Source organism: Zingiber officinale, chromosome 1A (assembly GCF_018446385.1).
Source record: "Zingiber officinale cultivar Zhangliang chromosome 1A, Zo_v1.1, whole genome shotgun sequence".
Classification (NCBI taxonomy): domain Eukaryota; kingdom Viridiplantae; phylum Streptophyta; class Magnoliopsida; order Zingiberales; family Zingiberaceae; genus Zingiber; species Zingiber officinale.
Window position 1 is genome coordinate 159899499 of NC_055987.1, and position 16808 is coordinate 159916306.

The following is a 16808-nucleotide window of genomic DNA, read 5'->3' on the forward strand; positions in this document are numbered from 1 at the left end:
GAACCCCTTCTCAGCCCGACACTAATGCTCATGGTTTTGCAGGACAGCAAGTAGTCTTTATCAAGTCAGCCACAGAGCCGCGTCCCCAGCCTACCATCTTCTCAACTTTGGACAAGATCATCAACCAATCTGGACTTCGTGCTAGCTATCAACCTAGCTGGACTTCAACCTAGTATTTCGATCCTCTAGATCCATCAAGTCCTGCACACTAGGTAAAAGGTTAGATAAACAACACATCTAACTTTAACCTATTTGTCATACATCAAAATCTGATTATTAGTACAATCTGTATCAACAAAAGAAACATGTCCAAGATGAGAATGCCACAAATAAGAATCAGAAGAAGTAAAGCTTAATCGAAACGATGACAAATCAATACTAGAAGCTACAATATCTGGAACTTTCAGCTCTTCTAATACATATAGTCCCTCCTGCCTACAACCTATCCCAATCAGTTTTTGGGATCACGGATCCTGCACATAACAAAAAGATGAAGTAAAAGAAATTGAGAAACCAAAATCACATAATTGTCCCACCGACAAAAGATTCAAAGTAAGATTAGGAATATGATATACATTAGACGAAGATAAATTAGACGTACATATAGAGTCCACACTAGCTAATGACATGAGAGAACTATCAGCAGTTATGACCGACACAAAAGGTGATGAATTTATAGATATAAAAGAATTAATATTATGTGACATGATGCAAAGCTCTAGAATTAAGAATTCAGATAAGGGAATGTATACTTAAGATTCCACTAGAGGGCAAACCTATGTGAGAAGAGGCAAATATGACAAGTGGCTGAGATGCAAGAAACTTCTGAAACTATTCGGTAAGAGAAGCGATTATGGCATTGGATGATTGAGTCACTCTAGAGTGTGTAAGAGGAATTGCTGTTGCCATGTTGGGTGCTCCATGTTTAAGGAATCATTGTTGTGCTTGACTACCGAATTTTTATAGAGATAACAAAATCAATAGTCACATTTTTTTGTCGTCAGGTGGACTTAAAGAACTCAAAATCCAATCTCCACCATTCAAATTGTAGCCCTGGATATGAGGAACATTCTTTCAAAGTTTCAAGGCGATCTAACGGTTGAAACTCAAGAAAATACAATTCTTCTACTACCACTTCAATGAATTCTGAAAATAAAATTATTCCACGATTCACCAAGAGAGGAGATGAGGAGATGGATTGACTCTGATACCATGTGAACAAAGCAAAGAATGCAAATAGAGTGTAAAAGACAATATAAAGCGAAGGAGAGAAAGAATAGCTATAAAAGGAGGCTAACCAATTATATTACCAAAAAACTTAGGTTTACAACGAAAAAGGAAATATAAATAGATAATAAAATAATAATAAAAGACTAATCTACCCTTATATAATAATAATTTATCATATACTAATAGGAGGTAATCTATTTTTTTTTTGCTATTTTGTATTTTTTTAAATTGATCATCTAAAATTGAGGGATGGATTAACTCCCAATAGATCATCTTTTGTTGACTTGGGCCACCTCAATTATAGCTGGACCCATCTTCTTCAATCAGGTTGGCTTCGTAATTAATCAGATGCACTTGTCGAGTGGAGATGAGATAAACAAATTCTAATAGACCAACTCTTTTCTTATCCCGACAAACACCTTCATGGTTGAAATAGTCTAATCGGAGGTTAGAACGGGGCCAAGGTACACCTTGGCGTAACTCCTCCAACCCTCAAGTCAGAGTTGGAGAAGAGAATAAAGAAAAGGAATTGAGAGCAACAATAGAAAATAGTAATTTTATGGTCAATTGAGCATACTAGTATCCCCCTCCTCTTCATGCTAATACCTCATATAGGGAAGGAGAGTGAACTGAATTTCCCAACGGACTCCCCTTTATAATCGACACACCTCCTTTTTAATTGACGCCTTTATAACCACCGGTGACACTGATAACCATGATTTTACTGTATTATTCTGATTCATATATGCATGGTTTGATGTTGATTTTATAGGTTTAAATCATGGTTACATCACATTTCATACATTGTGGGTATTTTTGGGCTTAATTATAAATTATCTTATTTTTGGTGTTATTTGGTGCTAATATTTAATTCTTATTTTGTAGGCATCAAAGGATCTTGGATTTGGATCTATTTGGACTGATATTGGGCTCGAATCGGAGTTCAAATAAGAAGATCAAGCTTTGGGTCGTTTTGGGCCGTTCATCAAGAATAGGACAGATCTGGACCATCCATTGAAGATCTGGCCGATTTAACTTAATGGAGAGCAGATCTGAGCCATTGATGAAGATCCAGAAGTTTTGATGCAGATCTGAGTTCATCTAGCTATTGATCCAGGCCGACTTAATCTGGACCGTTTATTGAAGACTAGTCGGATCTGGGCCATCCAGTGATGATCTGATCGATCCGACCTACAGGAGAGTAGATCCAGACCCTAGATAAACATCAGTACCTTCGGATCGGATTTTGGATGACTTTTCACCGTTGATTTAGCCCAAAAATCATCTCAGCCGTCCGATCAAATTTGAGATCTGTTTTAAATCTGAGAAGCTACAGTACAGCTCCTTCGTCGATTCTCCTGTGCTTCGCGTCGCGGCGTTTCCAGTGAGATTCCGACCACCATCCTCTTCCAGATCTACTTCTCAGTGAGTCTCATTGGTGTTGGAGCTTCCATCCGTTGGCTTCCAAGTCTTGATCATCTGCACGCGCCGGCGAACATCTCTCCGGAGCTCAGATCTGTCCGTGAGTTTCCTCTGCTTCAGCCATCATCGGAGGAATTCCTTGGTGACAGTGGCTTGCCTTCTATCAGAGAGCATCGATTCAGAGACTGCATACTTCAGATCTGCAGAATTTCGAGCTTGGCAGATTCATTCTTCACCAGCTTTTCCGGGAAGATTTTCTTCGGTGTTGGGGAATTCTGAAATGAGTTAAGTGTTTGAGAGCTTCTTCATTCATGTTCCTTGTGTGACGGCAAGGAAAGACTCATTAGAAGAGTAGATTTGGATAGAGATGGTTTAGATTTAGATTTTACAGTTTATTGTTTCTGCAATAAATTCTGTTGCATCTGTTTCTTTGATTAGAAACGGTTTAGATTCATATCCTGCAATTTATGAATTCCTGCATTACTGCTTTCTTAGATTTTGCTATTAACCTTCTTGTTTTCTAAATCTGAATTGTGTAGTTCTGATTTTGTTACTTTAGATTGCTTTTGTGCAATTCAATTTCATTTTCTCTTTTATTGTTACAGTTTAAGTTTTAATTTCTGCAATTCCAGTTTAGTATCAAATTGCTGCACATGTCATTTCTGAAATCTCACTTCTGATATATCCCTTTTAGCTTCTTAGTCATAGATTATGTTATTTTTTTCCTTAGTTAGGATTTGATTACTGCTCAAGATCAGATTTATTAGTTGCATTTTAATTCGCAATCTAGGATGTGAAGCAAAACTGATCATTCCCATTTTATCAGAAGAAAACCTCAAAAGGAGAATAATGCTAGTCTAATTTCAAACATTCTACTATTAGTTTCCTTGTGAGATTCGACTTGGGACTCTATATTACACGAGATTTACTAAAGTTAATTGAGTCCTTAACTTTTATTAATTTGATGTGCCACGTGACATGAAAATGGCCAACACCAAATTTTGGCGCCGTTGTCGGGAGACTAACTAGTAGTGTGTGTTGATTTTAGATTGATCATTGATTGATTTTATTTGTTAGCATGTTGATTGATTTGATTGCTTATTTCTCTTTTGTATTTTCATGTTGGTTTATTTTTGAATTTTTAAGTGCTTTTACTGTTCATGTTTTCATGAGATTGAAACTTTATGCTCTAGAATCTTCTAACATTGATTTGTAGTGTTATTTTGAAAGAACAGGAGATTTCTTTAGCATGGATCCATATTTTCAGAATTTTGGAGGTGGAATGGAGAGTTATCAGTGTTTTCAGCCTGAGTATCAGTTTTACCCAAACATGGATCAACAAAATAGGTATGAATCATTTTCTAATGGTTTTAATGCTAATTGGGTAGATAATTCATGTTTTAGGTATGAAAGTGCTCAAGGACAATTTATTGAGCCATATCCAGCTTACCAGAGTTCATATGGGTTTCAAGAAGTTTCAACATCTTTTATGCCAAATTCTTTTCAACAAAATAACCCTTAGATGGATGAGTCAACATGGAAACTCAAGGAAATTATGCAACAAATGAATGAGCACCAAGAGCAACAATTCTCAAGGATACAGAATATACAGAATCAGCTGGATTTAATTGCATCATCCATTCATCAGTTACAAACACAAAACGCCAATGAAGAGATGGATTGTGGAGATCTTGTCAGGCCTGACACTGCATCTACTTCTTCATTTGATTCTTTAAGTACTTTTTATTGTTGTGATGATGTAGTTGAAAATATTTTTGATTCTACTAATGATGTTGCTCTAGATGTTGGAAATGATGCAGGAATTGATTAAGAAGATGATTTAAGTGTAGGGGATTGCTTACTGGAAGCATTACCTCAAGAATCATCAAGAGTTGAAGATGTAAGTGTAGGGACTTGTGCTGTAGAGCCAAGCACCCAAGAATCACTACATGAGGATGAACCATCACCAGAGCTTGAGCATTTACATGATGAAAAGGAGGTAATAATCACCATTCCAGGTATTTTTCAACAAAACAAGGTGAGTAATTTTTGTGATTTATCGGAAAATTTAATTGAGGTACCAATTGCTGATTTTATTAGTTGTGATTCATTCCTTGCTAAATTTTCTACCCACACTAATGCTCTCCTATTTTCTTTTTACCCCACATGCGTGTGGGAGTTGTTTTCCTTTATTGATGTTGTAGGATAGTACAAACTTCCGGAGTGGATGCTTGAACTGAACCGCCTAAGACCTCCAGAAAGAATTTGCAATGGAAAAATGGTTAATAAAAAGAAATTGAGTGGAATAAAAAATACTCCATTTTCGACGTGGATTCTTTTGCTAAATCTTCTTCGACCACCGGAATTAAAGGGGAGTTGGTTTTAATTTCACTTTATTTTGCATTTTAATTCATGCTTTGTTAATAAATTCTTGCTTCACATGTTTCTTTAGTTTCATACTTAGTAATTGCATTTTATTTCCACACTTTGCTTTTATACTTTGCATTTTGTTAGTACATAGCATTTTATTTTAAATAAATTCTCCCATGAATTTTCTAGTAATATTTTTAAGATGGTAAAAGTTTCTTAAATTTGATCATCAATTTTAGGTCATGTGACATGATTGGATGCTTTTCTTGCATGATATTAGTTAATTTGGTGGTGGATTCCAATTTGATCAATTGAGTTTGTTTGCATGAATATTACCTAGTGAGGTCCACTTTTAGCCTATACTTCATTATTTTCTTTTGTGTGATATGCACTCATAGCAATTGAACTCTAGAACTTGCTTAGCTTCTTTTCAAAATCACAATAGCATTTGTATGCATGAAAAGGAAGGAAGTTTGTCATTCTTGTTTCATCATAAATTCTAATTTCTTTCTCCACAATTTTCTTGAAACATTCTCATCTCACATTTTAACCTTTGATTATCCTTGCTTGTCCTATTTCTTTTATTTCGTTGAGGGTTTTGGATTAATTACTTGATGAGTTAGAATACCCAAAATTCTAAGTGTGGGGAAAGGGATTGCTTATTGGAAGATTTTGAAATCTTGGGTGTTGTTGTGATGTTTTAAATCTCTGATTTCTGAGCATATTTTGGGAGCTTGGTACATGCTATGTTATTGTGGAAAATTATAACAGAGAGCATTCCTTGGATGTATTAAAGCATTGCCTTGCTATTGTCACTTGATGTATTGTGAAGTTCAGTTTTAAATCAGTATGGCACAGCAGGGGCTACTGAACTTAGAATGTTATTACATCTTATGTATCAAGTTTGTACCGAAGGTCTGTTGGCAATACTCAATTCAGTGAGAGATAAGTGAAAATTATTAGTTCTTTAAACTCTCTTAAGCTATACTCTTTAAGTCTTAACTAGAAGTTCTTTGAGAATGTGAGCAAGGCTGATGTAGGTGATGAAATGTCAAGTGTCTCAACAGTGCTTAATCCGGATGCCAACAGAAGTTGCAGAATATTGCTGTTCAATTCAAATGATCCAAATTCAAAGTTCCATGAATGGAAAGCTTAAGAAGTTGCGGAATATGAGGTGAGAAAGCAGTATTGTATCAACAATTGGAGTGCAATATTCAATGAGGGAAGCTTAATTGAAATCTAAGAGTAAGCTGAAAACAAATGGATGTTGAAGCATCAAGTTGCTGTCTGATTTCAAATTACTGAAAAGATGCAGTGGGCTGCAAGAATTGAAGTGCTGCTACTTAACTTGGAAAATATTCTACTAAAAGTGGATTTTTGAATCTGAAAATTGAGTTATAAAATTTCAGTGGTGCTAGAAATCAGGAGCAACCATTAATCCAAGTTCAGTAATCAGTGAAGACTACAGAAATGAAGGATATTAAAATTGCTGGAAATGGAGCAGTGAAAGACTTTCAGAAACTGAGACTGAATATAGCTGTTAGAGCTGGAATTTAGCAGATATGCAGGAATTCAGAGGTGGAGGTTTAGTATTTGTGAAGCTCTGTTAGTATTTGGAGATTGAAATAAGAAATGCAGTACACAGAAGCCAGACAAGGTACAAGAAATCTGTTGCTGAAGTTGTGATCACAAGCTTTGAACTGCAGTAATGATTCTGAGCTGATGAATTGTTTAAGAAATATAATAGGTTCAGAATTGTTACTCTATTCATGAAATATGGAAGAAATTTTAAGTATGGGAGATTGAGAAGCTGTGGCGTAAGTAATAGGAAACAAGTTGGAAAAATTAGAAATGCTACAACTGCTGAAATGCAGTAAATTATTTCAGCAGTAAATTAGCCAATAAGCCTGTACTTGATGTATTAACCTTGACATGTTGCGTGCCAAGTCTTGGTTATTAACTTCTATTTAGTGAGAGGTCCAAGTGAAGTTGATGATCTTCTATTACCATTTGTTATTCTAATCTCTTTAACTAAAATTGAATTTGGAAGCTAAGTGCTGACATGGAATTGTAGGAATGAACCAGCTCGACAACCATTTACTTATTGCAGAGAAAGAAACAAGAATCTAACTTAATTGCTGATCAGGAGAAAGGAAATAAAAAATCAGAAATAGACATTGACCTGAATTCTTAGAGTCATGCAATAACTACTCCAACAAATTGCCTCTGTTTTTGATGAATTCGAATATGCAGAGAACAGAAGTAAAGTACAGAATCTGCATATTGAAAAAATTACTGAAGTGGTTGGAGCTATGCTGATTGAAGCTGAATTCTAAAATTAGCAGCTGCATTTCAATTCTGGAATCTGTGAGTTCGGTTGAGTTGCAAGCTGGAATGTGAATCAGGATCCAATCCATTAAATCAGAAACCTGCAGATTACTGATAAAAGAAAAAAATCAGAGAGCTTGAAGGAGATTTCTGAAATTGACAGATTCAAAAATATAATGGATTGTGCTGGTTATTAGATTGTATCAAAGGCTTTGAAAAGGAAGTGGCACGTTGTAACAATAAGCTGATATGTGAGAATTCTGGAACTTTTCAAAATTTGAATCTGAGTGTGCTTTTTCCAGAATACAGAATCTAAACTAAAAAATTTCTGCAACAATGGATTCTGTTTCTGCAGATATGGAACTCATGTACCAACAAGTGCATGTTTAGTGCTAAATCTCTATGCTATTTTTTATTAGTAACATCATGAATTCAGTTTATTTTCGGTTTGGACAAGAACTTGGTATGTGCTGAAATGCTTACTGGCATTGATTTCTGAAGTTATAAATGATGTAGTGCAGGAATGCATTGGTGCAAAATTTTCTCTGATAGTGACAAGCTGGAGAGCAGAAATAAGGAAATTGCAGAACTGGAAATTGACAGAGAACAGAATGTGCAGCAGAATGCAGTTTGATCCTTCATGTATTGAATTCTTGGTGCAATTCTCTGATAATTGAAGTGTTGTGATGTGCAGGAATGAAAAATGATGTAAGTTGCAGGAATGAACATAGTGCAGAATGCAGAAATGCAGAAACATACAGCACAAGTGATATGGCAGTGCAGAAATTAGAAAATAGAATTCCAGATTATTACTGAGCAGCTGAAGATGGAGAACCTGCAGCTTATTGAACTCTGAGTCCTGTCTTTTCTAGTTCAGAAATTGCAACTTCATTGTGCCTGAATTTTTAGTCTGATTTCCTGAATGATTCACCTTATACCATGAATCTAGTTTCTGTTGTTATAAACTAATTCAGTGAAATGTTTCAGTTCTTTGAACTCTTGTGGATATTAAATATGAAAAATCAGAAACATACACAAAAAGGAAAAGCTGCAGAATGTATACAAGAAAACAGTGACTTCAAGTTTTGGAGACATGTTATGTTGTATTGTCCGAGACGGACATTGTTTTAAGTGTGGGGGAGGGAGCTATTTTCCATTAGCTAATGTGAGTTTGTTTTTGTTTCAAAATGCTAGAATTGAAGTGGAAGAACAATGATAAAAAAAAACAGTGAAGAAGAGAAGAGAAAAATGGCACATCCAAAGAGTGTATCAAAAGAGTATCAAGATTCTTTGTTTGCCATCAAATTGAAGGGGAGATTAGCTTGATATGTTGAATTGTTAAAAACAAATGGTATTCATCTCTTTTCACATCAAATGGTCAACTCATCAAGTATATTCTTCCAATACTCTCATCTTCTCATTTTCTTCATTAAATACTTTTCTTTTGCCATTTTCATTCACTTTCACTTGTTCTTTTTGATTCCATTTCAATTCTTGTTGATAATATCCTTTTGATTCATGTATGCTATGTTTATAGTGGTGGAGAATTAGAAAATAAGCAAGCTTATGGTAGTGAAATGTTGTGAGTTGCATTGAGTGAGCTCCACTTATATACATTTTTGAGTGTGAGAGATAGATTAGGTAAATCCTTTGTGAGATTGCAACTTGCTTAATTTTTTAATTGGATTGAAACTACCATACCTACTGATTATTATTTGGATTGTATTCATGATTGTTAGTGATTTTTAAGATGATCTTAGTTAAATTCTTTTTACTATCTTCTAGGTATTGTTAGGGAATTTTATATGGAGATGATTTTGAGTTTTCTTTACTTGCACGGGACGTTCAAGACTAAGTGTGGGGGATTTGATAACCATGATTTTACTGTATTATTCTGATTCATATATGCATGGTTTGATGTTGATTTTATAGGTTTAAATCATGGTTACATCACATTTCATACATTGTGGGTATTTTTGCGCTTAATTGTAAATTATCTTATTTTTGGTGTTATTTGGTGCTAATATTTAATTCTTATTTTGTAGGCATCAAAGGATCTTGGATTTGGATCTATTTGGACTGAAATTGGGCTCGAATCGGAGTTCAAATAAGAAGATCAAGCTTTGGGTCGTTTTGGGCCGTTCATCAAGAATAGGACAGATCTGGACCATCCGTTGAAGATCTCGCCGATCTAACTTAATGGAGAGCAAATCTGAGCCATTGATGAAGATCCAGAAGTTTTGATGCAGATCTGAGTTCATCTAACTATTGATCCAGGCCGACTTAATCTGGACCGTTTATTGAAGACTAGTCGGATCTGGGCCATCCAGTGATGATCTGATCGATCCGACCTACAGGAGAGTAGATCCAGACCCTAGATAAATATCAGTACCTTCGGATCAAATTTTGGATGACTTTTCACCGTTGATTTAGCCCAAAAATCATCTCAGCCGTCCGATCAAATTTGAGATCTGTTTTAAATCTGAGAAGCTACAGTACAGCTCCTTCGTCGATTCTCCTGTGCTTCGCGTCGCGGCGTTTCCAGTGAGATTCCGACCACCATCCTCTTCCAGATCTACTTCTCAGTGAGTCTCATTGGTGTTGGAGCTTCCATCCGTTGGCTTCCAAGTCTTGATCATCTGCACGCGCCGGCGAACATCTCTCCGGAGCTCAGATCTGTCCGTGAGTTTCCTCTGCTTCAGCCATCATCGGAGGAATTCCTTGGTGACAGTGGCTTGCCTTCTATCAGAGAGCATCAATTCAGAGACTGCATACTTCAGATCTGCAGAATTTCGAGCTTGCGATTCATTCTTCACCAGCTTTTCCGGAAGATTTTCTTGTGTTGGGGAATTCTGAACTGAGTTAAGTGTTTGAGAGCTTCTTCATTCATGTTCCTTGTGTGACGGCAAGGAAAGACTCATTAGAAGAGTAGATTTGGATAGAGATGGTTTAGATTTAGATTTTACAGTTTATTGTTTCTGCAATAAATTCTGTTGCATCTGTTTCTTTGATTAGAAACGGTTTAGATTCATATCCTGCAATTTATGAATTCCTGCATTACTGCTTTCTTAGATTTTGCTATTAACCTTCTTGTTTTCTAAATCTGAATTGTGTAGTTCTGATTTTGTTACTTTAGATTGCTTTTGTGCAATTCAATTTCATTTTCTCTTTTATTGTTACAGTTTAAGTTTTAATTTCTGCAATTCCAGTTTAGTATCAAATTGCTGCACATGTCATTTCTGAAATCTCACTTCTGATATATCCCTTTTAGCTTCTTAGTCATAGATTATGTTATTTTTTTCCTTAGTTAGGATTTGATTACTGCTCAAGATCAGATTTATTAGTTGCATTTTAATTCGCAATCTAGGATGTGAAGCAAAACTGATCATTCCCATTTTATCAGAAGAAAACCTCAAAAGGAGAATAATGCTAGTCTAATTTCAAACATTCTACTATTAGTTTCCTTGTGAGATTCGACTTGGGACTCTATATTACACGAGATTTACTAAAGTTAATTGAGTCCTTAACTTTTATTAATTTGATGTGCCACGTGACATGAAAATGACCAACACCAATAGGAGGTAATTTATCATATACTAATAGGAGGTAATCTATTTTTTTTTTGCTATTTTGTATTTTTTAAAATTGATCATCTAAAATTGAGGGATGGATTAACTCCCAATAGATCATCTTTTGTTGACTTGGGCCACCTCAATTATAGCTGGACCTATCTTCTTCAATCAGGTTGGCTTCGTAATTAATCAGATGCACTTGTCGAGTGGAGATGAGATAAACAAATTCTAATAGACCAACTCTTTTCTTATCCCGACAAACACCTTCATGGTTGAAATAGTCTAATCGGAGGTTAGAACGGGGCCAAGGTACACCTTGGCGTAACTCCTCCAACCCTCAAGTCAGAGTTGGAGAAGAGAATAAAGAAAAGGAATTGAGAGCAACAATAGAAAATAGTAATTTTATGGTCAATTGAGCATACTAGTATCCCCCTCCTCTTCATGCTAATACCTCATATAGGGAAGGAGAGTGAACTGAATTTCCCAACGGACTCCCCTTTATAATCGACACACCTCCTTTTTAATTGACACCTTTATAACCACCGGTGACACTATGTAACATGCATTCTTCTGTAATAGATGTCTTTTTCTATAATCGACATATGTTTTGATGCCTTCACGCTGCTCTCATAATTGAGCAGACAAAATAACATAGATATAATGTTCTAGATGCTATAGTGTTTGGGACCATTACCCACTCGGGCTTGATCACTTAGGCACTTAGAAGCGTCACCCACTCGAGTTCGGGACCTTGGGCATTAGGGAATGTTACAATGCTCAGGAGCGTCACCCACTCGGGCTTAATACCCACAGTATCTTGAAATCGGGTTAATCAAGATTTACGTTGACAGAGTCTAAGTTTGTTCTATGTGGATTCTATATTGACCAAGTCAAGGGATCTCCTACATGGATCTATGTTGACCTAGTTAAGGATTCGCCACGTGGACCCTTACTTACTTCACATCACATGTATCCCCCTCAAATCTAGTCGAATGAGTAAACAATCCGTTTGACTAGATTATTGTCCAATCAATGACTCTGAGGTTCTTGATGCCATGGTCCATGTGGATGAAACGTTGAGTGGAAGAGTAGAGCAAGATGAACTAACTAGCGGCCGAGATAGAGTATCTCAAATTAGAGCTAGAAAGAAGATATTCAAAACACAAAAAATACAATCGAATCTAGTGGGTCGGTGGGTTGACGAGATGGTGCATCAAACCAGCTCGGTGTGGGGATCACGTAAGTGCATCTTGACTTGGAATACATTAGATAGAGACCATATCATGAAGATAGTTGATTGAGCTTTGAGTTGCTCCCACTTTGGCTCGATCAACCTCAACTTTACAATGTCAGTAATTCGACTGCAAGTCACTCAGGCTTGAGATCAGGAAGTTCAACACCCACAACCCACTCAGGCTCGGGATCAGGTGATCGTTTTGCCAACAACCACTCAGGCTCAAGATTGGGATCGGGTGATCTATTGGCACCCCAATCCACTCGGAGTCAAGCGTAGGCGCTAAAGGTATCATGAATAATTGTTGGATTGATCAATCCACTCGGAGTCAAGCGTAGGCGCTAAAGGCGCTAAAGGTATCATGAATAATTGTTGGATTGATGAATCCACTCGGAGTCAAGCGTAGGTGCTAAAGGTATCATGAATAATTGTTGGATTGATGAGGTTGCCTGATGATAGCGCAACCGAGTTAGGAAAGATGACAATGGCAACCCCTTCCTGTGAGGATATTGCTAAGGCAGCTCAATCTAAGATAAAGGAAAATTTGAAGCGACTTTATCACAGACATAGAAATTTGCTAAAGGCTTGTGCTCTTCTTTTGCACTGTTTCTTCTGCAAGTGAGAATTTTGTAATAGAGTGACAATATAACACAAAATAGACTTAGTTCCCTTGTTTGAATTTTTTGTATTTTCATGGATCCGTAATTAAGTCGAAATGACAATTAATTAACTTGAAATCACTACTCTACATTGTTCGGGGCAGAGGAGATGGCAAGCGATGATTATATGACAGAGGAAGCTAATAAAAAAATAACTAGTTGGCTGGATTAGAGCGATTATTTATAGTTAGCAGAAATCCTCAAGAAATCATGACATGTATGAAGAATAAGATAGCTAGGTATAGTCAAACCTAGCTTTGACTACTTTGCCTGAGGCAAAGGAGATAACAAATGTCATGAATAGAGGAGCTTGGTTGTAGGCCACTTGTTTCTAGAGAAAATTTAGTTGTAGGTGACTTTGTCCTGATAGATAAATATTCTTATAGGTGACTATGTTTTTGATAGAGGCTTATTTTTATAGGTGACTATGTCACTGATAAAGAAAAGTTTTTGTTGTAGATGGCTCTATCCTTGACATAAGAGTGGTTTTATTATAGACGACTCATCCTGACAGAGTATAATTTTTATAAACGACTTTGTTCCTTATAGTGGAGTGTTTTTGTTGTAGTAGATTCTGTCATTAATAAAGGAGAGTTTTTTAGATGACTTTATTCTTAATAGAGGAATATTTATTGTAGATGACTTTGTCCCTGATAAAAGACTATTTTTGTAGGTGACTTTGTCCTTGATAAAGAAGTGTTTTCGTTGTAGGCGACTCTACCCTTGACAAATAGAGGAGAGGTTTTGTAGGTGACTCTGTCTATGACATAGAAATATTTATTGTAAGTGAGTATGCCCCTTACCTAGGATAGTTTTTGTTGTAGGCGACTCTGTCAATGGAGAAGAGAGTTTTTATAGGTGACACTATATCTAATAGAGAAGTATTGTAGATGACTCGATGAATACCTTTATCCCAAACAGAGGGAATTATCGATGATTAATTCTATCCTAATAAAAAAAAATAAATTTCGAGAGACCTATCTAAAGAACATTCCATCCAAGCACTAGCCATTTTCACGAGAGGAATACTAGTAAATTTAATAAATGATGTTTTTTTTCTCCCTTATTTTTCTTTTTACTCCAACCAAGATTTTTTTTATGAAATTTATTCCCCTATAAATGTGAGTACTTTCCCTTCTATTTTTCAGAAAAAAAATGCAACATTAGGCGGCGCGGTTGTTTCCCCCACGCTACGCCACATGTGGTTGCTGCTTTCTTCCGGTTTCCATCTCCGACCATCGGGCACCGCCCACGTGATGCAATCTCACCACCGCCCACCACCACCGCGGTCGCCACCATCACCACCACCGTCATCTCTCCTGAGCATACTCGTCTTTTTATAATTATGCAGTACGCTGCCCATTTCCGAGGTCTAAAAGCCCAAAAACTGACCTGGAAAGTGGTCGCCATGACAATTGCCAAGCTTCCAAGATTCCATAGACAGACAGCTAAATTAAAAATACTTCTGGATGAAGGTGTGTGACGAGCGTTCTCACCATCATCTCGTCCTAAAATTGCGGCTAATCTGGCCACATGAGCGCCATGATTGAGGATCGAGCTGTGATGGGTCACTTTCCTTTCTCATCTATATCCAACTTGACAGGTTAAATTCTCTGTCACAACTTGTCTCTGTCTCAAGACCAGTACAGACACAGCGCAACTAAACAATGTACAGTTTCACTGCTGTCACTTATCAGGCACATATGCATTTTTAGTTTAGCTAGGAAGAAAAAAAACTCATAGTTTTCATCGATCACAAGAACCACCAAAATTCAAGGTGAAAAAAAGATTGGAAAAACAAATAAAGAAAGAAAGCAACGAGCATGCATGATGCAGTGTTCAGTGTTCTTGACTTGGAGAAATGCCTGCCCTGCATCCTTTTTCATTGGCTAGCTGTAGCCAGCCCAGCTTGCACTGGGTGAGCTTCAATTAAAGTCTTTACTGGAGTAGTCAACATGCTGTCATGCTAAAGATTCATTATTAATCGATTGGTACAAATCAATCTACATCTAAACTGATGTTATAGTTATAAACTATAAATTATAAGAAAATAAGTATTCTTCCTCATTAATAGCTAGATTTATGCACTTTTTACAATTACAGCTCCAGTAACGTAACTGTCTTTGAATCGAGTAGAGACTACTATAACCTTGTGCTTCACAACTCAAATGACATGAGACTGAATAATCTTATTGTTGGGACCAAGAGGGATGAATAAAGTAGTTGCCAACTTCAAATTGTATTTATTTAAAAAAGATAAAGGCACCTAGATCTATTGATGTGCCTAATCCTATTTTGACACCATCATTATTCCTCAAATGTAATAATAATACGATTCCTAAGCATTAATTCTTAGCTTTTGACTACTAAGAATTCTTCTTGCATGCCACGACTTGTGTATCAATTTGGATGATCATTCCCAACTATATATATAGGTGACAACTTAATTGTATATTAATTATTATTGGTTGCAAACTTAAGTGGATCCAATCCTAAGCCAAACTATCAAAAATGGCAATCAAATATTGGTGCTTCTTCCATCCTCTCTAATTTTTTTCTTCTTCCTCTGGAGTGGACCCACAAGGGCCCACTAACCCACATGCCCCTCAAACTTGCTCCCCATGTCTGCGAGCTTATTAAACCTCATGGAGATGAAGCCAGCCAAACAAGCAGGACGTCAAGTGGCCGAAACGAAAGAGCTTCTTCCACTCCCAGATATATCCTTCAAAGATGGCTGTGGAAGCAGAAGATGATGTCTTCTTTGCAGATCTAAGCCGGCAAATCGCGCTGCTGATCATGGATGACGAGGAGCAACTCCCAGTTCACATGCAGTATCCTCCTCTTCCAGTTCATCAGGTTGGTTTCTTCTTCTTTCTCATTACAGATGTTTGATGAATGATTCTTCCTTCTTTTTTTCTTCTTCTGCGAATAATACTATTGATTTTTTTAGAAAAATATAAATTCCAGATTGAATTGTTCTGTCATAGTGGATACCCACTGATAACCACTTGAATAAGTCAAGCCAGAGAAATCCTATCTGTCTTCCTCAATAATTACTGTCTGCCTCTTGATTCTCTTCCTTTTTTCTTTTACTCTTTTAGTCTAACATACTTAGGTTTGTGGTCCACAGGAGCTTCCTTACATGCCCCATATCATGATGCCACCGACCTATGGATATGATCAGGTGACTTACACAAGGGAGATGAGCAAGGGAACAGGAGTGTTCATTCCACTCTCTACTACACCAAGAAGGAAGAACAGACCAAGGAACAAGTCTTCTTCGGTGAAGAATTACAACTTCCCAAGGCAGCAGCTGCAGAAATCTGCAATTATGGTTTCTGATGTCTCCAATTACACAAGAGGTAGTTGCCCCAACTATTATCGCAGGCACTTATAGGGCAATCAAGTGTTTGTGCTTTTACAACTAAATTAACTTTGTTTAGAATGTGAGGGTGGTTGTTTGTGGTATTGATTCGTGAAAAGGGGCGAAAAAAATAACACTCTTCCAATAATAAATGTACTTGTGAAGAGGAACTCTAGAATCTCCAGCCTTTAATTGATGGAGATTATCTATATATAGGAGTGTATCGAGAACTACTCCCGTATGTGTGATTGTAAATCTTCAAATCGTCATGTTATTGATATAATATATGATGTGATTAAGGGTATCCAAATCATTTGGAATTTTATAATCAAAGCACAAATAAAATGCAAAATTAATGAAGCTTAAACATGAAAATGAATTATAACATATCCCATCGACCCCTCCATTGCACTCATGTTCGCGCCAGAATAGCCCTCGGGCTACAGTGTCATGGTAAAGAAGTGAGACAGATTTCTTAGATAATGAGGGTTCGAAGAGTTTGAATAAAGTATTATCTGATTTATTTTAATGGTCGGTAGAAAAATTTTATAAAAGCAAACCGGTGAAGAATTAGTCGGATTATAAAACAGGATATTTAGATTATATGTTCACGGCAGAATAGTAAAATG

The 16808-nt window shown here is 36.6% G+C and overlaps 1 protein-coding gene across 1 annotated transcript; it reads left to right on the forward strand.

Annotated features, from left to right (window-relative positions):
- Window positions 1–15449: 15449 nt before the first annotated feature.
- On the forward strand, window positions 15450–16489 carry LOC122011846. The gene is made up of 2 exons (XM_042568247.1): window positions 15450–15671; window positions 15946–16489. The coding sequence occupies exons 1-2, from the start codon at window positions 15546–15548 to the stop codon at window positions 16210–16212; spliced, it is 393 nt and encodes a 130-aa protein (XP_042424181.1). The 5' UTR covers window positions 15450–15545; the 3' UTR covers window positions 16213–16489.
- Window positions 16490–16808: the final 319 nt, after the last annotated feature.

Excerpts from the sequence above, each read along its gene's own strand:
- LOC122011846 (XM_042568247.1), top strand. The coding sequence starts at position 15,546 with ATGGCTGTGGAAGCAGAAGATGATGTCTTCTTTGCAGATCTAAGCCGG. Across the intron at positions 15,672-15,945 it reads CTCCTCTTCCAGTTCATCAG|GAGCTTCCTTACATGCCCCA; the intron begins GTTGGTTTCTTC and ends TGTGGTCCACAG.